Genomic DNA, 23678 nt, shown 5'->3' on the forward strand with positions numbered 1-23678 from the left:
TCTAAGGAGCTCACAGTGCGGAAGTTAGTAAGGAAAAAATTAAAAATAAAATTAAAAAAAAAAAAAAAGATTTTATTAAACAGCAACAAAACCAGAAAACATTCCCTCAGTTAGCTAGAACCCAAATCAGCCCCATCAGACAGGGCTGCCCCACCCTTCCCACCCTGCAGCCATGCTGAGGGTCCCCGAGGTCCCTATGGCTTCGGGCTGAGCGCGGGCCCTGCCGTGGCAATGATGGAGGAGCTGCTCAGCGCCAGGAACGCAGCACCAGCCCCTGTGGGCAGCACGCGTTGGGGAACCAGGTGTCTGTCTGCCAGGGCCTTCCTGGAGTGGAAGAGAGTGCTTCTGTCACCCACCACAGAGGGGGAGGGTCCCCATCATCCCCAGAGTGTGGCCGGGGCTGAGGTGCTCCTGGTCAGACTGAGCTTGTCCCCCCTGTGTCTGAGGGGCCCGTCGCCCTTCGTCGTGGCCAGCGTTGAGGTGAGGATGACTGTTTTGGAAGCAGCCTGCAGGACGGGTCCCACTTTGGAGTGCAACAGGCTGCTGGGAGGACTGGGAGTGCCAGCCAGCGGGGAGCGAAGGTGACGGCGCCAGCAGGAGAGCTGGTGGAGGAGGAGGAAGGTTGGATGCCTGTCAGCTTCAGGGGGACTGAGGTAGCCTCACCCATCACAGACTTGGTCAGTGCAGACAGCTTGGCATCTGACATGATGTACAGCGTCTTCATGGGGCTGGCCGTGGTCACTGCAGAGAAGGGAAGAGTGTGCTCAGCAGTTGTGGGGATGGGGTGCCCATCCTGTGCTGCAGTCTTAGCAGCAGAGCTGGAGGGGTTCAAGCTGTGCCTTTGGAAACCCCTTTGCCTCATTTTGTCTTCAGAATGACTCCAAAATGAACCCTGGCACTGTCGCAGCCTGGACAGAGCACAGCAAGGGAACCCTAAAACCACCAGCTCTCCTCCTAGACCCCTCAGATCACCCAAAGAATCCCTTCAGTGTCTCACCCTTTCCCCAGGAAACTTGGACCTTCAGGCTCTTCCTTGGCCACATACCCTCCATCTCCCCCTCCGAGCTCTTGCACAGCTCAGGCATCTCCAGCTCTGTCCCACCAGCAGTGAAGGCTGATGCCTCTGCAGGTGCTCAGATGCTCATCACACTCCACCCCAACAGCAGCAAAAAGCATCAGACTGTGAAGCTAAGCCCTTCTGCTCCAAGGCAATAGATGAAACAGCCACCATGTGCAAGCTCTGCTGAGTCTGCTCCTCAGTCACATCTCCTGTAGCCACAGCCCAGGGGAAGGAGTCTTCACTGAAACCTAATCACGGGGGTTAGATGTGCTCAAGATATTGGGAAAAGCCTGCAGACCTGCTGATGATCAAAGATCCCAACCTGGAGCAGCCCACAGTTCACCCCAGCTGATATCAAAGATGTGTAACTATGCCCTTCACTCTCACCAGGGATGAGAGCATGTCATCACCAGCAGAGAGTCAGCCTCTCCAAAGAAAACACCAGGCTCAAACACAGAACGCAGAGCAAAGGATGAGGAGAAGCTTTCTAATAAAGGCAGGACACCCCACCATCCTGGAGGGGACAGAGTGGCCAGAAGAACAGCAGGAATAGCTGACAAAGCACTCCTAAACAAGCTGGGGAAGCGACACAGCGATGCTGGCAGGCATCTGAAAAAACCACGGAACAGAGAGCTTGGTAGAGCCTTCCACACTAACACCCCACTTCTCTAGCAGCTTTCCTACAAACTGGTCCTCCCACTGCGTGCAGAGCCAACCTGAACCTTAAGAAGTTCTCCGCAGATCTGACTTCATCCACTAGCTATCACAAATAGCAAGGACAAAAAGAGCAAAACACAGGAAAAGAATTAAGCCCAGTGCTTCTGTATCTCCCTGTTCAGTCCTGGGGGAAAAACTGCAGAGATGGGCGGTGGGGGTGGGTCAGTGCTGGGTCTAAGGCCTACAAGGAATGCCAGCAGCACAGTGAAGTATACCACACATCAACACAGCCCAGAGCTACCTTGTCTGCCTGCTGGGAAGCTGGCACAGCTCTACCCATCCTCATTGCACCAGACCCGGCCTGAGTGTCACAGACCTGCTCATCCTCCCAGCAGGGTGGCAAAGCAGTTGGGCAGAGGGAATCAGAAGCACTGGCTTGGCAGGAGGGGGATTTTATTTCATTTTTAAGTCTGAGGCTGCTAGCTGGGTAGTGGTCCTGCAGTATTTATTTAGGTGTAAATGGATGGCTCTGCTCTCCCTAAGGAAGGGATTGAAGTGTAGGCAGCAGGGAGAATGCATGAGGTGGGAGTCCTAAACACAGCAATAATCTCTTCCACGTTTGGGCTGACATTTCACACACTGCTTTGTCAACTGCCAAATCAGAACCCTGTGCACCTGTGCACAGAAGCCACGAGGGACCTAACTTAAAGGAGGGGAGGAAAAAAAGAAAAAAATTAAAAATTATTATTAAAAAAATAAAGAAGTCAACAGTCATAAAAAGAAGGATTCGGGCAGCTCTTCCCCAGGGTGACTCCACACATGCTGCCCTGTAGGCCTGGCTCTGAGCGGGCCCCTGGCCCCCAGGCCGGCTGCACACACCCCGCCGCAGCCGAGCACCTCACCTAGGGGTACTGCCACTGCGGGGTCAGTGGGAGCCATCTCTGCACCAGCTTGGGGTTTGCTGAGATCCATCTGAGACAGCAGACTGCCAGGAGAGGTGGCACTGGAAGCTGGGGCAGCCAAGTTCCCAACTGCACCGTCCGGAGCCTGGAAGGGTTGAAGTAACTGAGAGCTATTGGAGAGCCAGGACCCCGGAGGGAGTGGGTCACACCACCTCTGTGGGGCTGCAACCGTTCCTTGGGACCTGTGCTGTCTCTCACCTCAACATCAGAGCACTCTCTCCCTGCTTCTTGGCCTCACTTCCATCAGTCACTTTTTCCTAAGCAAAATCCACACTGAGAGAAAATGCGTAGCACCAGTACCTCGAAGTGTGATGGTGGCACTCACAGTACCAACACCACTGACAGAACAAACCCATTCCCTTCTTCTGGAGCAGAACGGGATGGCTCTGTCCCCATCACTGGAGCTGTCAGCCCTGCTCTCATCTTCTCGGCAGCAATGGCAAAGCAACAGCCTGGAGCTCAAAACTAGTCCCCACATCACCTGCTTGCAGGAACTAAGTGCTAGTACCACCAGCACCGCTGAAAGCTCAGCAAAAATGGGACAGAAACAGCTCCACGCTCCACTCCCTGAGTCACAAGAGCTCCCCATTTGGAGAGGAAGATTTAGGAGCCCCTCCAACATCAACGTCTGCAGAGGGACAATGGGGTGGGGTTGGCTTTGTGTCCTGAGGCAGCATGCTGACCTGCAGGGACTGACCTGCTCCAGCCAATTCGCCTGCTTTCCTCCACTGCTGACAAACAAATGCTCATCTCCAGCCTGAGCCTTCCTCCCTGACACTCCCACAAGTCACAACCTGCTTTCCATGCCTTATGCAGCAATTAACAGTGCTCCATTAGCTGTAATGAGTATTTCTGCCCCTGGGGGACAAAAGGGGCAGACCTTACATAAGGAAGGTGCTGCCTGCACGCCCACCACCAGCAGGGCTGGCTCTGGGAGCAGCATTTTGCTCTCCTCCTGCCACCTGGGGGTGATTCCTGCCCAATGCTCAAACCATCTCCTCAGCTTTACAAAGCTGCTATCGGGAAATAACTACAATGCAGAGAGGAACTCACTCAGAAAAGTGATGCCGAGAAATCCGACGTAGTAACTTGACACAGCAATGCAATGTCAAGCAGGTATTCCTTTCATGACAGCGCTGGGTGCATGGGGGACCTCTCCACCAAACATGCACACTGAAGAGAGAAATGACTACATATTTAAAGGCATAACACATTCATGTTCATCACATTCCAAAGATGGACAGAAATTCCAAAGCGAGTGACATCTCTGGTGGTAAATTTCCAGATGTTAAAGGGATTACATTATGTGGCCAGCAAATCTGCCTCATCTTCACAGACTCCCCCACTGAGCTGCAAACAGCAATTCCACTCATCTTCTCTGGACCCTCCATTGTGTTGTAAACAACCACCCTACCCACCATTGTGTGGTCCTTATCTTCATGGGACCACCCTCGTACTGAGTTGCAAACAGCCGCTCTCCTCAGCAATACCTGTATCTCTATGGTCCCTGAGTTTCCTCCTGAAGTTTCCTGTTTGCTCAAGCTATGACGCCTGGTTTAGATTCAGTCCAATTCAATTCCTTGATTCAAAAGCAACATTCAAACCACACTGGAGCAGCTCCTTGAAATGGAGGCCTGCTCACGTTTTCACCTCAATGCCACCCAAACACTTTTTCTTACTCCCATGAAGATTCCTCATCTTTCCCACCCTCACACACACACACTTTTATTGCCCACAGGGGAAGGAAAGGTTCCCCCCTCCCGCTGCATCTCAGCAGCCTCCAGCACCATCCCAGCCCCCAGTCTGCACAGCGTGGCTGCGTGGGCTTCATGCTTCCTGCACAGCCACACTGAAGCTGTCAGCTGGAATTTCAAAAGAAACCCAACCAACAATGGGGTTTTGGCTGCTGCTGAAAACACAAGAGCTTAAGCTCTGGCATAATCCCCCAGAGCCTTTTGTAAATTTGCTCTTTTACAGGAAGCCCCGCAGGATTACATAATCCTATGTGCTAAAGGTACACACAAGCTGATGTCAAGGGCTATAATTAGTCACAAAAACATACAGCTCACTCCGTTTCCTGTAAGAGCCCACTTTCAGTTTGCTTTTGAAGCAGCTCTCACAGCCAGCAGCACCATTGAGCCATTACCTTGAACACACAAACTCAGCATTGTAGCCACAAGTCACAGCCTGCCACCAAACGCTGAGCTTCACGAGCTGCTGCCTGAGAACACTGACACGAACATGAACCCTCTAATCCCAGAGCCCACGTGTGCAAAAACCTCATGGCACTGCGCCACTGCTCTTCTGCCAGGTGTACTGCGTGTTTCAGGTAGCAAAGGGCTTAAAGGAAAGCACTCCAGCCTCGACTGCCTACAGCCTGGATGAAGAGATTTGGAGGGAGCTGTGACGGTGTGACACCCCCTGCTCAGGTGGGGTCTGCTCAGTGGGTAACTAAGTGTCACTGCCTCTGTGTCACCGTAGCTGGGTACAGCCTGGCTCTACCAGCAATTGCAGACTCTGTCACGCTAGCAAAGTGACTGAAAGAAACACAGGAGTCAGGGGAGGAAGGATGTGGGTGCTCAGAAATCTCAGCTTTAACCAGAAGCAAACCAGGACTCTGCATGGAAGCTACTACATGGAACTGTGGCTGCAGCACCAGCCCCAGAACAGCACGGGACAAACAAAGGACTCACGGCTGCAGATGTCAGTACTTACCCAGTTTCCATCCAAAGGTTTGACCTGTAGGACAACAGTTCCCCACACACCCCAGGCCTTTGAGCAACCCCAAAGGGCAGCAAGGAGCAGGAGCCTCCTGCCTCCACAACACTGCCCACAGTGCAGTTCACACCAGTACCAGGCACCAGAACCACAGAGCTTCATGTGCCAAGGCAAAGATTGTTCTGCACCTCCTGCACCAGTTCACCCACCTGCGCTAGTGATAATAAGAGGAGGAAAGTCAGAAGCAAGAGAAAAGATCCTCACCCAATCTGCAGTGATCCCAGCATCTTCTGATCCCCTGAGCTTTTAGTGCAGCTTGCTGGGAACTGGAGCTTAACACCCCCCGCCCCCAGTGCTCCACGCTCATCCAACTGCCTAAGATGTAGCATTTAGTGTTCTGGGAGTTTGTCTGCTTGTTTTTTAAACTCCTCTCAAATCACTACAGTCAGTTTCTATAGGACAGTCAGTTTCATCCCTAAGTCTGGGTTGTCTGTGTGGAGCCAGGAGTTGGACTTGATCCTTGTGGGTCATTTCCAAGCTGGGATGATTCTGTGATTGTGAAGGCAGAACCAGGCACACCCCTCATCCCCAGGCAACCAGCAGCCCTTGTTCAGCCTCCTTCAGACCCCTAAGGCAGATCACAGCACTGCCTGCATCTCCCTACTCCCCACCATCCAGGAGAACACTTCTAGACACCTGAGTGCTGCACAGTACTGGAGCTGAGATCAGGAGGAAGCCAACTGGAATTGAGGACAGCACACCACAATCAGCACCAACCCAAGATCCCACCTAGGGATCAGAACTGATCTTCCTACCCTCACATTTACACATCCACCTCAAAGCTGCACTGGCTTAGGACGTAACACAAAAGCAAATCTACAGCAAATGCACCCCAGGTACTATAGTAAAGACATCAGCATTACAGCACTCAAGACCTTCACCACAACAACAAAACAACTCTCTCCAACACTTTCCCCAGGGCAGCTGCCTCTACCTTCACAGCAGCACTAGATGCTTTCTCTGCAAAGTTGTCAACGATTACCTGTGGTGCCTGGGTCTGCATCGGCTGCTCCTCCACCTGGGGCTGCACAGTCCCCATCGCAGCCTGGCTGAGCGTTGTCACACGGCTGGGCTGCCCACGCAGCGTCACAGTAATGGTCGTGGGGGCCTTCAGGCCTAGGAAAATATGCACACAACATCCCTGAGACACAGGAACTGCAGAGGCCATGTTCACCAGCTGGGGCTGCATCACAAGTCTCTTCCTGCTCACAGATCACTACCAAAAGCACCTTTCCACAGCTTCAGCTCCAAGAAGATGAAATAAGCTCTGGAAAGAGCAGTTCTGGGGGATGATGGGGTGATCCACACACCTGCAGCGTGTGCTGGACTCACCTGCTGCCTGGCTGGAGATCTGCGCCAAGCCAGGGAGACTGCTGGCCAGCTTTGCCAGTCCTCCATTCGTCAGCAGCTGATGAATGGCCGTGGGCTTCCCACTTGCTGCAGCTCCCACCGACAAAGAGGTGGCGACCGGGATGGTGCGGACTATCGTGCCAGTGCCTGTGGTGATGGCACTCAGGTTCTGGATGGGTGTGGGTGTCTTCACAGCTGAGGTCTGGAAGGAGAAGCAGAAGCTCTGAGCATCTGGAAGAAAAAGGGCTGCTGGGGTAGCACAGCCTCTCCCTCCCACAGTAGCGAGTGGACAGGTGGAAAGTTTCTTCGTGTCATCCCTGTGGCCAAAAGCAAATCTAAATACAAGAGAAGTCATCCCTTCCAGCCTGCACAGACTCACTGCAACTTGAAACGTGACTGGGAAAAACTGACTACACTTGTAACGAAACCTCCTGTCCTGAACAGGGCCTTCTCAGACCAAAAGGATGGGGAGCACAGCCTGACAGAACCACAGATATTTTCTTCTGAGAAAATTCACAAGAAATATTACTACTCTCCCTCAGTCCATTCTGCAAGCTCTTCTCAGTATTTCCTAGTAGATGCAAAGCCTGATTTTGAGTAAAATTTCCCACAGCCCTGTTTCCTAGAACCCACACCACTTACAGGAACCCTTGCCCCCAGCACACAGCCAAACCTCAGCCATTATTTCAGCTGCAGTTCACACCTAGCAATGCTCCTCTGGTCCTGGGACAAACATGACTTATTCAGATTCCCTCCAGCTTCTACCACTTTACCCTCCACACAGCTTCCCTCCAGAGAGTAACATGTGCAGGCTGCATACTTGCACTGGTGTCCCAGCTGCAGCCACACTGGCAGGAAGAGCAGTTGACTTTGTCCCGATGTCTTGCAGGCTGAAGCTCAGCCCTTGCAGCAGGCTGCTGGCAGATGCTGCTCCTTACAAAGAAGAAAATAAAAGGAAACAAAAAATAAAGAACAAAGATATCAGGTTTGGACAATTAAGCACCTTAAAATCCCAGGTCTACCAACAGTAGCAAAACTGTTCTTCAAAGGTTGGTGGGGATCATCGTAGCCACCCTACAAACAAACAGACCAACCCTGTTGGGAGCTAAACAGGTTATCTATGAAAAACAGGAGGTGAGATATTGCTCCTGTCTGGGAGGAGGGAGATTCTGGCATCTCAAAATCAAGGTGTCAAGAAATCAAGATATACCTTTTCAATTACAAAAAAAAATAAAAAAAAAAAAGGGGGACAGAGAGAGGCAGGTACCTTGGAGGGCAGCAGCTGGCTGGGCCTGCATGCAGTGGGTGCTGCTGGCCACCAGTCTACTCTGCAGGGTGTGGAAAGCACTGGGCGTTGTGCTGCTGGGAATGGTGGCAGATGGAACAGGACTCACAGAGCTTTCTGCTGCCGAGCTCAGCCTGCAAAACAAGCAGAAGATGTTTCTTGGTGATAAACTACACGTGGCAATGCAAGATAGCTTCATCAGCACGCTGTTACAATGCTCAGAGTAGGGAAGTGATGAGATAAAAAACCCAAAACAAGAGAAGCTCCCGTGTCCACCACAGCAGCTACAGCAAGGAGTGATAACATTGTGTATTTCCCAATCAGAAGTGATCCTGCTATGTGTGTGTGCCTGCCTAGTTGCTGCAAGGGCTGTGCCATCCTACACAGGAGCGATTTATCTTGAAGTGAAACATTTCCCATTTAAAACCTACTTTCTATTTGAGAACAGCTCTATCTTCCTCTCCGCTCCCAGATCAGTCAGGGTCCAGTTCTCCAAAGCATGGTTTGAATTAAAAGGGAATACAGTGATATGAGACTGTCAACACCAGATTCATTCCCCAAAATAAATCCTTGTGGCCAGTTACTTTCAAAGCCAATACTGAGAATTCTTTATCTTAGGAAAGAATCGTTTTACCATCAGAGAATGAAGGGAAAGAATAAAGAGAGCACTACATTCTTGTCGAAGACAACAATGCAGTCACATTCAAGAGACAAAAACAAGCAGTCTAAAGCAAACTTGGGTTTGGAAAACCATACAGCAATAGGGCCCAACAGGAGAAATACCTTCTGCATCTGCCTATTTCCACCACTTGTAGATTGGACCACCAGTCCACAAATAGTTTCCAGCAGCCTAAAAGTCCCCCATACTTTGGAAACATACAGTCAGTAAGCAAGGTGCTGGGAAGCTCCGCAGGCAGAAATCACCACATCGTGGTGCTCTGCATCAGCAGCCTGCCAAAGCAGCCCACAGCTCGCAGAATGAAAGAGGCACTCACTTGGAGGTGGCAAGCAGTCCGAAGGGCTCCTTCCCACCCGACGCAGACTGGCTGACAGCCATGGGGAACGGCTTTCCTGTGACAACTGCAAGAGAAAAAGAAAATACCTAACTCTCTCCTCTGTGAGCCTCAGGAGATTCCTCTTCTCTCACACTACCCGGAGAGAGCCCAGTGCTGTAGGCCACAGGCTCATCCTGCTCACAGAACTTCTTCTCAAAGAAACCTCTGCTGCAGCCATAAACACCCTCTGCACAACAAGATCAGGAGCATCAGAGAGCAGGGTTGCAAATAAAAACAAGAACACTGTCATTGCCCACGTGTTACAGCAGACAGGACCAAAGGGAGCAGTGGGCACTCAGGTACTGGCCAACAAATGCAGTTCTCTCTCCTGTCATCACTCATCCCCTCCTCACAGCCCTCACAGCACAGGTCTACCACCTCGACTGGTTAGCTATGGTCTGCCTGCTCCGTTCTCTAAGCACTCTTTGCAGATACTTTACAAAATACACAGGGATGCCAGGAGTCGCAATATTTGTTTATTGTGTCACAATGTTGGTTTATTGCGGCCTTTGGGATACAACTGCATGTGTCTGCTGCATTCCTCCTGCTCACACACGGTAAGAGGGAAATCTTGTTTGGTTCATGTTTACTTCTGCAATTCATTTCCTTTCTGTGAAAAGAAGTAAAGTTTGGAAAATTAAAAAATTAAAATTAAAATTAAAAAATAGCCAGAAACCAGAGATCTTCAAAGCTGCCAGAAGATGAACTGTAACCTTGAGAAAGGATGTGTATTTATTAGTTAATTCTCATTTGCCAAGAAACACTTCAAAAGGAGTAGGTTTGTTTCTCTGCTTTTAAAACATCATTTCCTAACGCTTGGAATGGAGATGCTGACCCCTCAAGTCCTGCACTGCACCAACCTAATGCTGATAACGAGCAACTGCTTCATGCAAAGAGCAGGGATTTGCTAACACTTTATTGTAGCAGACCTCAGACTGCAGCACTGCCTGAGCGGGGTCAGCAGAGAGGGGCACTCAGACGAATCGTGAAGCCTGAACACGCAAAGGTCTTCCAGAGGGAGGAACATTGCTACTCTCCATAAAGCAGGAGCACATTCCAGGGGAGAGCTTCGCTCAGGAGCCACAAGCAGACAGAAGTACCAGAGACCCGCAAGCCCTACATGGAGCACACGTTTGCCATGACCTGCTGCTTCAGAGAAGGTACGAAATTCATCTCACAGCTCGCAAGATTGCATCAAGCACGTCACTGAAACACCCAATCTGAACTGCTATGAGAAATGAAGGCACCTGCCAAGTGCTGGCTACACAATGCCAGCCCCCATGTGCCCCCAGCTATCCCCAATGGCACCATGTCACTTTGTGCCTTTGAGCCACTGTCTGTTTTCTGCAGCCACCTCCTCAAAAAGAAAAAGGAAAAGCACAGCTCCCCTCCCCTCCCCGTGCCCCAGAGGAGCCGGTGTGGGTACAGCCCCAGCAGCACTCTGCTAACAAGCAGCTATGTGATGGCAACTCACTTTCTGCCTGGGTGCTGAGGGGTGCTCCATTCCCCACGCCAGCAGCATCTCCGTGAGAGACAATGGTCACCTTGATTTTGGCTCGTTTGGAAGTTTTGCTGCACTGGGTCGGGCTGGGAGTCTGATGCCTCTTCAGCTGCACGCGCACATCATCTTTCTCAGCCCCTTCCGAGTGCTCTGAGGAGACTGGAACTAGGGGACACAGAAGGAGCTTTTTGAAATGGCCGATTCCTGGAGGGTGGTGCCACTCAGCTGTGGGCACCAAGGTGTGGAGAAGGGTCACATGCCCATGCATACATCTACAGCTCCTTTCATGCCAGCCTTGCCCATCTCCCATGCACCAGGAACCCACGCTTCTTTTCACCACCTATGATGACTTCTGCACGGCCTAAGATGCAGCCTTAGGACTGGTACTTCGCTTAAGCCACTCGAAGGCTAAGGTAAGACAGCAGAGGAAGTCTATCCTGACCTCTGCAGCAAAGAAAAAAAAAAGGGATGCCTACAGCAATAACATCTTTATAGAAACACTTTTCACATCCACGTACGGTATAACCAGCCCTGGCATCATCCCTGACTTCCCGATGAGAAGGAAGTTGGTGCAGAGACTTGCACAGCTGATGCAGGCGTGCTGGGATCAGAACTCAGCCTCTCTGCTCCCCCAACACACCTGCCAAGCTGTGTGCCCTCCTAGCCCTCTGAGAGACAGACAGAAGCACAGACACAGCCACAAGGCACTGAGGGAAGCAGGCAGGAGCACAAGAGGTGCTCCAATGAAGCCAAGCTCTGCACTGCTTGGTACTGAGGAGAAAAGCAGCAAGCTGAGATTTCTCTTCCACACCAACTGTTCGTTCTGCTGTTATAACCTTGACCCATCCGCTTCATTCTGCTTAGAGCATAAGCTTGCTGTGAAAAAGATTAACCAGGAAGAACAGAGAGCCCATGACAAGCACCTCTGGGCAGGACAGGGCCAAGATGCAGTCACAAAATGCCACACCCCATCCTTTGTGCATCCCACTGCTGATGGATGGTCATCTGCCTCCTGATGTGGTGCTGGCAGCAATCTGCAGCAAGAGGGGGAAAGCTCCAGAGAGCCCTCTCAATCCAGAGAGCTGCGACCCAGCTAATTGCCTGTTTGCAATTCCTGGGTAACACAGTCAACAGTCTGGAAACCAAAATACATTGTCCCTCACTCAACTGCAAACGTGCTTGGTCAGAACTGCCCTTTAAGACCTCACCAGGTGTGCACCAAAGGCCCCCAAGTGCCACCAGCCAAGCAGGAAAAGCCACATGCACAGGCCATCAGTTTCCCTTCCCAGCCGATGCTGATTCAGAGCAATCGCAACACTGCTTTCAAACAATGCTCAAGAGAGAAAGTAATCTGTAAGACAATCAGCTTGGTCCAATACTGGGCCTCAATTTTGCTTCTGAGGTTGTATGCAGTTTGGAAAGTAACCTACATGTGCTCACCACATCAAAAATACTACAGGTCATGCTGCACCCAGTCTTACAAAGTCAAAAGCACCCACATTTGGAACACTGCACCTTAGCAGCTGTCACCTATGTCAATGTTCTCAGCTTCCTGGGGTCACCTGAGCAGAGAACTGACACTTCTGACAGTGCAGCCTCCCAGATCCCTGGATTTCAACCTCACTTCCTCCCCTAATCCCAGAGCTGCACAGTCACTGCCATTTGCAACATCAAAATGCATCTTCAGACACACTGTGAATCTTGCTCCTCAGTCCCCAGCCCTCAGAAAGCCTTGCATGCCAACCTCCACCTCTGTGTGCTCCAGCACCCAACAGATGAGACCCCAAGACTAAACACTGCTCCCCTCTGCATGCCTCCTGGTCAGGACAGCCATGGAGCCAGCTCCCACCAATCACCCCATGGTTATCCATCTCCTTGCCTTCTTCGCTCTTCACTGATTTTCTGGCCGAGAAATTCTATCCATGAGTCCACAGCTGCTCCTCCTGAGTCACTGGGCAGCTCCTCATCTCCCCATTCACTGGCAGCCGCTTTGCTGTGCCACGCACTACCGATGCTCCACCAACGTGCAGACACTCAGCCCCCTGACCCCAGCACGGGAAGGAGTTCAACTCCTGATACAAGTCGCCCACTGTCCAGCAAAGCAGGACAGCTGCCAGTCCACACCAGTATTTACCTGCTGCAGCAGGAAAAGGGCAGAGCTCAGGAGGTGTTAATGCTCTCCGCTTGCACACAAGCCATTTGCTTCAGTTTCAAACGCAGCAATGAGAAAGCAAAAAGCAGGGGGACAAGGGGAAACGTTGGGAAGCACCCCAAACCAGAGCAAAGGAAAAGGAAGATGGCAAAAGGAGGAAGAAGAGAGAAAGAGAGAGGGAGGTGGAGGAAGAGACAGTAGGAAGTGAGGAGATACTCACCAAAGAGACATGAAGAGGTGCCAGGAGGAAGAGCTTTCCTCACCAGCATGTTTTGTTTCAGAAAAGCAGCAAACTGAGCTGAAATGAATCAGAGAGAATTACAGTATCACAGCCCGGCTCTGGAGGGGGCAGAAAGCTCCAGGGACACCACTGTGACCCAGACACCTTGGAGCAGGCAGGCAAACAGCTCTGGACATGGCCACCTCATCCCTGATCACCTACTACCAAGAAACACACACGAGAAGCCACACAGCAGCAGCTCCCAGCAAAACAAGGCAGCACTCTGCAAACCATCACCTGCTTCCCATGTGCTACCTACAAACTTCCTCAACTACAACACAACAAAGAAGCAGATTTCTTTAGCTCATCCCTTGAGAAATGAGAGATGCAAGCCTGACTTTCCCTCTCTGGAGCCTATCCTGACTTACTGGAAAACTTCAAGGTGCACAGCGTCACACGCTTGCAGCAGACAGCAAGCAGCCTGTTTAAAAGCCACCTCGAGCTATCAAACTAGCAAAGAAGGGAAGATGAAGAACTATTTCTCACCTTCTGCTGCTGTTTGCCAAAAATGATCACCCCGCCAGCAAAACCATTACCTACATTCACAGCTTTTACAGTCAGACTGAAGCTGGACAATAAGGTTTTAATCAGCATCCAACAGGACCAAACCTCACAGCTCAGGTGGTTCAGAGCAGGTTTTCCTCTTGTTTGATATGAGATGACTCCAGTTACCAGAACCCTGCTGCTTCAGTCAGAATTCAACATCCTCAATCACCACCTGAACACCTTTACTCGCCCTCCCAAGAAGCCTCGGGGATATAAGACACCAGTCAAAGGGCTCACAGACAAAGTGCATTAGAGCTTGGCTATGTGGTGGTTTTGTCAGCTGTAACAAGTGAAAATCTTTTCCACATCTGCTGTAACAGCAACAAGGCTCTGCAAGCTGCACAAGCACTGCTTCCAACCTAATTTCACCTCCCCACAAACTGCTGCATTCTGAAGGCAGTAACAGGGAACTGAGCCGCAGAGCAAGTTGCCACAGGAAGCCTGGGATTCAAGACAGGACTCAGAAGACAAAACCTAAAGAAATCAGGGAAAAGAGCAAAAATCCAGGTGCTGGAGCAAAGAAGGTAAGAAAGGCACCTGCTGTTACCTTGGGCCTGCTTGTGTGTCAGGATAGTGTCCATCCTCTGCACCTGCCTCTTGAGCAGCTGCGCAGTGCTGATCGGGGTGGGCTTCTGGATGGAGGACACAGCAGCCATTTTAGTCTTGGGGCTTGAAGTGGGGCTGCTGGAGACGCTGGATAAGTCCTGGATAAGACAAGGAACACCTCTTAACCCACATTTCCCTGAGGAGAGGCAGTCCTAATGCTAAGCATGCACAGAACACGTGTCCCTCTGCTGAAAAAGGCAAAACTCCCAATGCTAGTTCACCCAGTCATGAGTCATTCACTCTTTCACATCCTCTTGCCTTTCTTACAACACCTAGTGTCTCTCATCGCACGTTCCAGCAGCACAAAACCATCTCCTCACACAACTTCAGCCCTCCGTACCCTGCAGGAGGCCCTACCTCAGAGCCTGAGGGTGAGGCAGGCACTCTGGACACCGGTGAGGCAGGCCTGCTGGTTCTTTCTGGCAAATCAAATGACAGATCCCTCCTGGTCGAGTCCCGCGGCTTCTTCTTCTTCTCAGCATCCAGGTCACGGGGATCAGAGCCCGAGTGGCTCTCTGCTCTAGTGAGGATGCCAGTCAGGAAGTCAGCTATTTCATCCTAAACAAGATGAAGCAAATAGTCAGGCTGCACGGTGCAAAATTCTCTAAAGTTATTCAACTTCAAAGCTTTAAATTAAAAAAAAGAACTAAATGGTCCCAAAGTGCACTGACAGGGCTCTCTAGATTTCAAACTCCTAAAATCTCGCAGATAAACCTCAGCTTTCTCATCAAAACTCATACTCCACTGAATTCTGGCAAATGGAAGAGAAACACGATGGTTTCTTCCAGAGTACTGTTTGCTTCCCCGGGCAGATGTACTGGAAGACTCAGAGAACTGTACTTTGTTTAATGCAGCCAAGCAGGAAGCTTACTGCTCTTCTCCTGCAAGGGCACAGCCACTTCAAAGCACCTCTTAAGAGAGAGATTGCTTTGTTCAACCAGTACTGGCAGCAAGGTTATAACCTGTGATCACTAAGCCACTCCAGCACCTTTTTCTTTTTAAATAGGTACAAAGTGTAAAAGGAAGATCTCTGCCTTTACCTGGATGCACCTGTCCACCATACTCTGGGTAAGGCCTTCTGACTTCTTTTTGGCTTTGCTTATCCTATTGAACAAAATAAAATAAAAAAGGAAATTAGCAAACATTCGTTTTCCCCCCTTCTACTAGAAGCTCACTACATCATTCTTCACTTGAAAGCAAAATTCACGACAGCACGTTTACTCCCTTGCAGTTTGGTCCTGCAGAGTGAGGGATGAGCTAGCTCTGTCAGTGCTAACCTCAAGAGCACCATCTACTGGAAAGACAAGGTCTGTCCCTCAGAAGTGCTGAGACAGGCTTTGGTAACTCAAGCCCAGCAGGGCTGAGCTCGCGACCAAAGCTTTCTGCAAAGCAAATATGACATTTCCTTTCCTTTGGAGCTTCATCTGTGTCACAGTTTGACATTTCTAAGTAATCCCACTACAGATTTCTGACTTACACAATGCTCCAGAATCGTATTTGCATCAGGCTAACCTCGTTCTCAGACAGCACCAAAACGTGGAGCAGGTTATGTATTACATCAGACACATAGAGGTGTGACTGGCTCCAAAGCATACTGACACCTTACGTGCTTCCTACAGGGCTCTGACAGCCTCCATAAGCTGCATATTCCACAGCTAAGGTGGAAAAAAAACCAAGCAGCTGCTTGCTCTACTGTCATACCATACCATGGATCTTCTTATCACTGACAGAAACAAGGCAAATTTATCACAGAAAAATCAACCAAACAACTCTCTATTCAGCTCAGCTTTGGAACAAGAGTGCTGACCCTGAGAGTGTATGAGGACATTTTTGATAGGCATTTCTTTTGATCTGCAGCACGCGCGGATGGGAAGGAAGTGCCCATCTCAGAGCACAGCACCTGAGATTGTCATCTGCCCCTCCCACCACCACCATGCTGTTATCAGCTCGGATCTTCTCCCGGAAATCTTCCATCGCTTCGATGTTGCACTGCAGGGAGTTCTGACCAATGACGAAGAGGACAGGGGTCTTCATCTCCAGGAGGGGGTCATCAACATCCTGCAAGAGAACAGGAAACTGTGACTCAGAAGAGCTGTGCTGGGACACTGTCTTGAGTCAAACACACGAGCACAAGCAGCACACATGTAAGAACCCTGGGAGGAGCTGCAAAGCCTTATCACGAGGCAACGTGTGACATGCAACACCTCAGCCTCAGGGCACAGCTCCTCCAAATTAAAACATCTCAGACATTCCTCAAACTTTCCAGTTATTTCTAGACTTCCAAACCAGACTCTACAAAACAGCTGGAGGTTAAAAAAGAAAACACAGACATTTAAATGACTCCCTGCCCTGTCGGTCCTTACCCCTCTGGGGCCATCAACTGTTAAAAGAGGGAATCCAAGGCACACAACTGCAGTGACATACTCCATCACTGAAACCTAGGTTAAAAAAAAAAAGGAGCAAGAGTCAGCACCAGCATCCCAACAGTCCAACACACAAGTGCTGTGAAGGATGCTTCGCTGGGTTCAGAAGCACCTTATCTATTTAGATTTCCATTTGCTGAACAGATGGCTTTGGGGAAAAGAACAGGGGATATAAAATTCCTCATGTCCTCAGGATTAAAAAGAATGAGTCTGAGCAAGAGAACTGGGAGGAGAATCACCCACCAGAGCCTTAAATGCAACGGTTGTTTCTATCTAACCCTGAAGTGAAGCTGCGAAGGGGCCTCCCTGCAGCAGGTACTTACGTGACAGGCCACCAAGGCACCCGTGTTCCACCCGATTAGGATGATTGGCTTGTGAGAGAAGTGGTTGTGAATCTATGGGAGGAAAAAGGACATCAGCACAGAGGGACAGTCAGTGAGACGACGCCTTCGGGCAGCACAGCACAGCTGCTCTCACCTCTGCCACTTTGCTTCTCACTGCCCCAATCATGTGTTCCAGGCACTGCAACACTCCCACCCCGCTGCCATTGTTCAGCAGATGGGTGGCGATGGGGATCACCTGTGGGTGAAATGAAAGAGGAATGAACAACAAAGGCACAACTGCAGGTGTGGGCTGGAACTCATGAATGTGGGCTTTGTCTCCCCCAACCCCCAGGATTTGTCTCCCCCAACCCCCAGCTCCAAGCTACTCAATCCAGTTGAAATAGAGAATTCCTCGCACAGAATCTCTGTTACTTGCTTTGCTCTCATACACCCACTAAGCCTAACACATTTAGAGGGCTGTGAGCAGCATTGTATCTGAGGTGATCCATACCCTCTCTACTCCAGTCTCTTTCTACTGGAGGACTCATAAATCTGTAATATGTGACACAACCAACGCTGCTGAAAACAGCTCTGTTCAGGCCCAAATGCATCAGACTTGGGCAACTCCATCCCACTTTGTGCCCTAACTGCCAAACGCTGCAGGTAGCAGATGTTCTCAGCAGAACAGTGCTCTGGGGCACCAAAGGATTATAACAACGTGCTCAGCAGCTGCGCTCTGCCACAGCTGTTAAGGGAAACTTCCCCTCCCCCCCACCCTCTAAACCAACTATACAAACCTTTCCCAAGCAGGAAAGCTGTGACTGCCAGAATCGGTGCCGTCGAGAAGTGGGGAACATGGAGTTGGAGGGTCCAGAGGAAGCGATCAGGATGAGGGGGGAACCAGGCAATTTGCTCTACAAAGTTCAACAAGAGGTGCATAAGCAAAAGCAACCTCCCAGCCCAAAGCCCCACCACCTGCAGTTTTGGGAAAATGGCAGGGCTGCTCCTCCAAGGAGCCCCATCCAAACAGCCCTGGGCACAGGGGTGAGAAAAGCCACCCAGTAACACTCTCAGCACAACCCTGATAATCCACAGAAGAACTGAAATGGCTGTTTATAACCCAAAGTCCAGCCTGGAGCGTACTACAAAGCAGGAAGGATCTTGCATAGTTCATTAAATGTGCACACTCCCAGCAAAAAACTACCTCAAAATTGTATGGTGGAGAAATGACTCCAATAGGAAGAGTCTCCTTGCTGACTTCAGCAAGTCTAAAGCAAAAGGAAAAGAGCCCAGAAAGCCAGAAAGACATGGAATGAAGACAGCAGAAGAAAAACAAAGCCAATTTGAGTACATTAGGCAGTGAGAACGGCTTCTCAGTCCTTGCGAGGAGGCACTCACTGGTTTATTATGGGACAAGACTCCCACTGCAGGGTCCCAAGGTCTCTTCAGCAGCAGAGACAGAGCCTCAGCTCCTGCTGCCCCCGTCTTGGTGGTGGAGGACAGCAGCATCCTGTCGATCAGAGTGGGGATCTAGAACCAGAGGAGGAAAGGACTGAGAAAATGCACACAGGCTTCCCAAGGGGATTTTAAACATCATCAGTGCTTCAGCAAAAAAAAGCCAAAACCTCCACCAGTTTCCCTTTCATGAGCTTTATAAGAGAAGAACGTCATAAGAAACAATAAGATCTCTTTCACCGCTCTCATCACCTTTCCTTTGAGCGTTTGCAGAGCATCCAAGTAAGCAGCCAGCACTGGCAAACTGAGGGTTTCCACTAACGTCGTGTGAAGCCACTGGATCAGTTTGGTGTCCCAGTTCACGCTAGCCAGTGCCTGGCGGACTCTCCGAGCACATTTGTCCACTGCTATCCTTCTCAGGACTGGCTCATTGCAAGCCTGAGAACCAGGAAATTAAAGGGGAAAAAAAAGTTATGGGAAAAGTCAAGCGTGTCCTGTGCATCCCAAGCCACAGGAAAGTATCAGCCCCAAGTTCTCTGGCAGCAAGCAAGGGCCAACATCCCTCAGTGAGGACAAAATCATGCCTCAGGCATGTCCACAGTTCCCAGTTCCCTAAAGCCATGGAACCCAAAGGCCAAGACTTTCACCTTTACTTAATCACTTTGCTAGGGAAGACTGAATAAAAACACACATGCAGCAACTCAGCTGGAAGGTGAAAGAGCAGCAGGGAATAAGAAATCCTACCCCTTCATTGGCCAAGCGAGCCAGCCTGTCAGACTGCAGTGCTTTGTGAATCTTGTTAAATAGTTTGTTCTGGGCCATTGTCCAGCCCGTCCTGGAAAAAGAAAACCAAGGAGTAACATCGCTCAGAAATGTATACTGGTCCTCAGTCCCCCACAGGCAGAGGCAACAGAAACCACAGGTAAGACCAAAACAATCACTCTTTTTAGCATAGGTTATCTTCATACTTCTTCAAACCACCATTCCTCCTCATGTCAAGACTGCAGGTTGACTGACCACGCTCACAGGGAGGGTCTGCAATGCTGGAATTGACTCACTCTCTTCTTTTTAATTTTACAGCACTGCATTATGGTTGAGCTGGGACTCACTCTCCCAGGCAACTGCATATGAAGGATGCAGCAGCTGGGGCAGCCTCTGCCATCTCATCTAACAGCTTTCACAGCAGGCAAACAAGGAATCTGGACAATTCCTTCCCTTTGACCATTCCCTAGCTCATGCATGTCACTGTGTATCAAGTCACACATAGGAAAGCGCCGAAAAACCCCCACTACACAACGCTCAGCTCTTTGGTGCCACAGCTTTCCTCAGCCCACCCTGGCACCGTGCTTTACCTGTTCACGTGTTCCTCCCAGTCATCTGGGGGTGGAGGGGCATCTGCATCCGTGCGAGCAAACATCACGTGCCGCTCGCACTCGTTCATCACACTGCGCGCCTTCTGATTGTCATAGAGCGGCACCGGTGTGGGCGTCACCGTCTCGACGTCAATGGGGACATCTGCTTCACTGTAAGGAAAAGAAAAATCACACTTCAGTAACTTCTCATAAATCCTCACTCTGGTTGCAACCTTAAATCGTGAACGCAAACACTAAAACATCCGGACGTTAATGCTTAATGATGGAGCTATAGTTCCTGGCAGGTGTTGGTAATAACCCACCAGCCCCTGAGCCTCACCACCAGCCCCTTATGCCACTCCCAACCGAACCCAGGCAGCCCCTGAGCACTGCTGGGATCTCAGACCCTGACACTGAGCCTCTGTGCTGCAACCCCAGGTGCACGCCTTCACCTCAGCCCCAGCCCCTTGCTCCTGTTGCAGCCCTCTGCCCATCTCCACAGACCTCACAACCTGCTCCTGCGTGCCCCCAGCCCATATCCCTCACACAGCACCATGGCTGTGCCTCGCATTCAGACCCACAGGCACCGGACACCCAAATAGCCTCCAGATACAACCAGACCTTTCCCAGTCTCTCCCCTTGCAGCTCCCACAGGCACCCTATTCCTTACTCTCTCCTCACAAAACTCCCTCTCCTCTTCACAATCCCCAACCCCACACACCCCTCCAGAACCCAAATCCCATAGGACACCCCCCCAGGCCTCCAACCCCCATCATTTCCCTCTCCACAACCCTACACTTGCCTCAGAATCCCCCTGGACCCCCTTTCCAGACCCCTACAGCCCTTCAGCCCCCAAAACCCACCACCTCTCCCTTAGAAAACCCAACCAGGACCCTCCACACAGACCTTTATAGTCCCTCAGCACCCAAAATCCCTCACTTTCACCTCAGAACCCTCCTTACAGACCCCTACAGACCGACACAGACCCCCACATTCCCCCAAATCCCCCACTCACCATTCAGAAACAACCCCAGGACCCTCCTCAGGGTCTCTCAGCCACACGGACCCCAAGCTTTCCCCTCACAGACACACCCCCACGACCTCTCAGCCCCCAAACCCCACACTTCCCCCCCTCGAAGAAACCACCCCCAATTCACCCCACAGCGGCCTACAATCCCTCACAGACCACTCAGACCCCAAACCTTCCCCTCACAAACCACCCCAGACTCCAACCTCAGTCCCCTACCCTCCTCAGACCCCAAATTCCTCACTTCTCCCTTACAAACACCCCAAGGACCCTCCACACAGACTCTCACAGTCCCTCAGCACACAAAATCCCTTTCACTTCAGAATCAGCCCCAAATGCTCCTTGCAGACCCCCACATTCCTCCAAATCCCCCACACACCATTCAGAAACAATCCCAGAGGCTCTCAGCCCCACAGACCCCAAACTTTCCCCTCACAGACACACCCCCACGACCTCTCAGCTCTCAATCCCCACACCTCCCCCCACAGAAACCACCCCCAACTCACCCCACAGTCCTACGATCCCTCACAGAGCCCTCAGACCCCAAACTTTCTCCTCACAAACCACCCCAGACCCCGCCTCACAGACCCTTACAAGTCACCAGCCCGCGAACCCCACACTTTCCCCTCAGAAACGACCTCCCCCCCCTCCAGAGGCCTCTCAGCCCCCCCCCCCCCCGAATACAATGTTTCTCCTCACAAACCACTCCCAGACCCCCTCCCCACAGCCCCCTCAGCCCCTCACAGGGCGGTGCCGGGCTGCTGCTGCTGCTGCTGCTGCCGCCGCGGGGTGAGGAACAGCATTCGGGCGGGGCGGGCGGCGCTGGCGTCGGGGTGAGCGCTCCAGGGCTTGGCGTAGCTGTGGTCCAGGCACACCAGGTCGAGCTCCCGCTCGTGAGCCGACAGTTGCAGCAGCAGCGAGGTCCCCATCCTCCGCGCCGACCACTGCAGCTCCCGCTCGCGCTCCCCGCCGCGCTGCGCCATGACACCGCCGTCCCCCACCCGCCCTCCGCGCTGCGCGCAGGGCGCATGCGCCGCGTGCGGGGAAGGGGAGCGGCGGGAGGGGGGGCGCATGCGCGGGACACGCGGAGGGAAGAGGTGGAGAGTGTGGATTCCTGCGGAGCGGGGTGGGGGGAGCGAAGAGGAGGAAAGTGGAGCGGAGAGTGGGGACATAGGGATGTGGGGACATAGGGATGTGGGGACGTACGGATGTGGGGACGTACGGATGTGGGGAGGCAGTGGACTGGAGACATGGGGCACATGGACGTGGGAACATGGGAGCAAATGGACTTGGGGACATAGGACACAGAATGACGTGGAATGCGTGGACATGGGACACGTGGGGGCAAATGGATTTGGGGACACAAAGCACAGCGTGACACAGGACATGTGGACATGAGAATATGGGGGCAAATGGATTTGGGGACACGGGGCACAGAGTGACGTGGGACACGTGGACATGGAACATGGGGGCAAACTGATATGGGGACATGGGGCATGTGGGACACAGGGACCTGGGAACGCAGGTGCATGGGGAAGTAGTGACATGGAACAGAAGGATGTGGGGTTATAAGAACACAGTGACATAAGACACACGGACATGGGGACATGGGACACATGGATATGGGAACACGGGGACACGGCGATGTGGGGCACATGGACATGGGGACAAGTGGAATGGTTTGGATTGAAAAGAGACCTTAAAGGTGGGCCATAAGGATGCCCACATGGACAGGGGACACAGACATACAGTGACACAGCTACTGGATGACACGTGAACACCCGTCCCACGGCAGCAGCAGTGTCCCCGCCTGAGCTCCATGCCAACGGATTCAGGAACGCGGCAGCGCCATGGTGACCGCGCCATGGTAACACAGGGACACAGCCATGCTGCGGCTGCTGGTGGCCAGTGCCCACCTCCCGGAGGCCACTGGTGCAGGACCTGGTGTGCACGTGTATGCTCGCTTCAGAGGTACTGCTGGGGACAGGGGGCACTGCAGGAGCTGTCCCTGCAGTGACATCAGTGCGGTTGGCATCAGCCATCTCTTCGTGCCACTGCCACGGAGGCACTGAGCAACCCCATGGGATGGGATGCTGTTGGATGTCCTTATGGGATGGGGTGGTGGGCGGCCATGTGTGGTAATGGCACATGGGGACAGTGCCACCCGCACCAACATCCCTGACCCGGTGTGCTGCCACCTGTCCCTCCAGGTGTCCCCAGGAGCACCCGGGTGGTCCCAGCAGGATGCAGCCCCACATGGAACGAGGTGAGGTGGCCCAGAGGTGGCTGACAGCAGCACATGGGAACTTGGCCCCCCAGCCAACCTCTGTCACCTACCCCACAGACGTTGGTGTGGCCACTGACCATGCGTCCCCTGCACCCCATGGACAGCCTGGCCCTGCGCCTGCAGCTCTGGAGAGAGCCAGAACCGCACAGGTGAGTGTCACCCATGGGTGAGTGCTGCAGGGTGCCATCCCCACGGTGGCTACACTCACTGTCTCCATCCTTGCAGGCTCCTGGGTGCCACCACAGTGTCGCTGGGCTGCCTGGCAGAGGACCCCGAGCTGCTGCTCGATCTCAGCCAGCTCCCATTGCAGGACTCCCAGGGGAATCCCATGGGGGCCACCATCTCGCTGCGCTGCTCCTACGTCCCCCCAGGGAAGGGGGCAGCAGGGAACACTGGGTCCCAGCAGTCAAAACAAGTGGCACCATGCCTGTCCCCTCCACGTCCCACCCCAGTGGTGGGGACAACCGTGGGGGTGGCACCACACCGCCAGGCGAAACCTGCAGCAGGGAAGAAGGAGGATTTCCAGGTAGGGCACCCAAGGGTAAGGTGACCCTCAGTGTGGTGTCCCCTGTCACTGTA

The 23678-nt window shown here is 52.1% G+C and overlaps 1 protein-coding gene across 2 annotated transcripts; it reads right to left on the bottom strand.

Annotated features, from left to right (window-relative positions):
- Positions 1 to 403: 403 nt before the first annotated feature.
- KANSL3 (KAT8 regulatory NSL complex subunit 3) lies at positions 404 to 21796 on the bottom strand. 2 transcript variants are annotated; one of them, XM_065747593.1, is made up of 22 exons: positions 21557 to 21796; positions 19786 to 19956; positions 19178 to 19268; positions 18686 to 18871; positions 18377 to 18508; positions 17776 to 17892; positions 17133 to 17234; positions 16979 to 17050; positions 16596 to 16670; positions 16133 to 16290; positions 15273 to 15336; positions 14590 to 14790; positions 14174 to 14330; positions 13021 to 13098; positions 10622 to 10813; positions 9088 to 9172; positions 8075 to 8226; positions 7628 to 7740; positions 6790 to 7009; positions 6440 to 6573; positions 2620 to 2764; positions 404 to 741 (listed from the first exon to the last, which is right to left on the bottom strand). In XM_065747593.1, the coding sequence occupies exons 1-22, from the start codon at positions 21793 to 21795 to the stop codon at positions 416 to 418; spliced, it is 3210 nt and encodes a 1069-aa protein (XP_065603665.1). In that variant the 5' UTR covers position 21796; the 3' UTR covers positions 404 to 415. The 2 variants fall into 2 exon arrangements, with proteins under 2 accessions (XP_065603665.1, XP_065603666.1); XM_065747594.1 differs by lacking the exon at positions 2620 to 2764 and having other exon boundaries at positions 656 to 741.
- Positions 21797 to 23678: the final 1882 nt, after the last annotated feature.

The sequence above is a fragment of the Cyrtonyx montezumae genome, unplaced genomic scaffold (genome assembly GCF_038088225.1).
Source record: "Cyrtonyx montezumae isolate F1298 unplaced genomic scaffold, pur_monq_1.0 scaffold_47, whole genome shotgun sequence".
NCBI lineage: Eukaryota > Metazoa > Chordata > Aves > Galliformes > Odontophoridae > Cyrtonyx > Cyrtonyx montezumae.

Bases quoted from the DNA above. Each gene is read 5' to 3' on its own strand.
- KANSL3 (XM_065747593.1), bottom strand. From the start codon at position 21,795: ATGGCGCAGCGCGGCGGGGAGCGCGAGCGGGAGCTGCAGTGGTCGGCG. The intron at 18,872-19,177 runs GTAGGATTTCTT...CCTGGTTCTCAG, and splicing joins CTCGCTTGGCCAATGAAGGG to GCTTGCAATGAGCCAGTCCT. The intron at 742-2,619 runs GTGAGGTGCTCG...CCTTCTCTGCAG, and splicing joins CGCAGTGGCAGTACCCCTAG to TGACCACGGCCAGCCCCATG.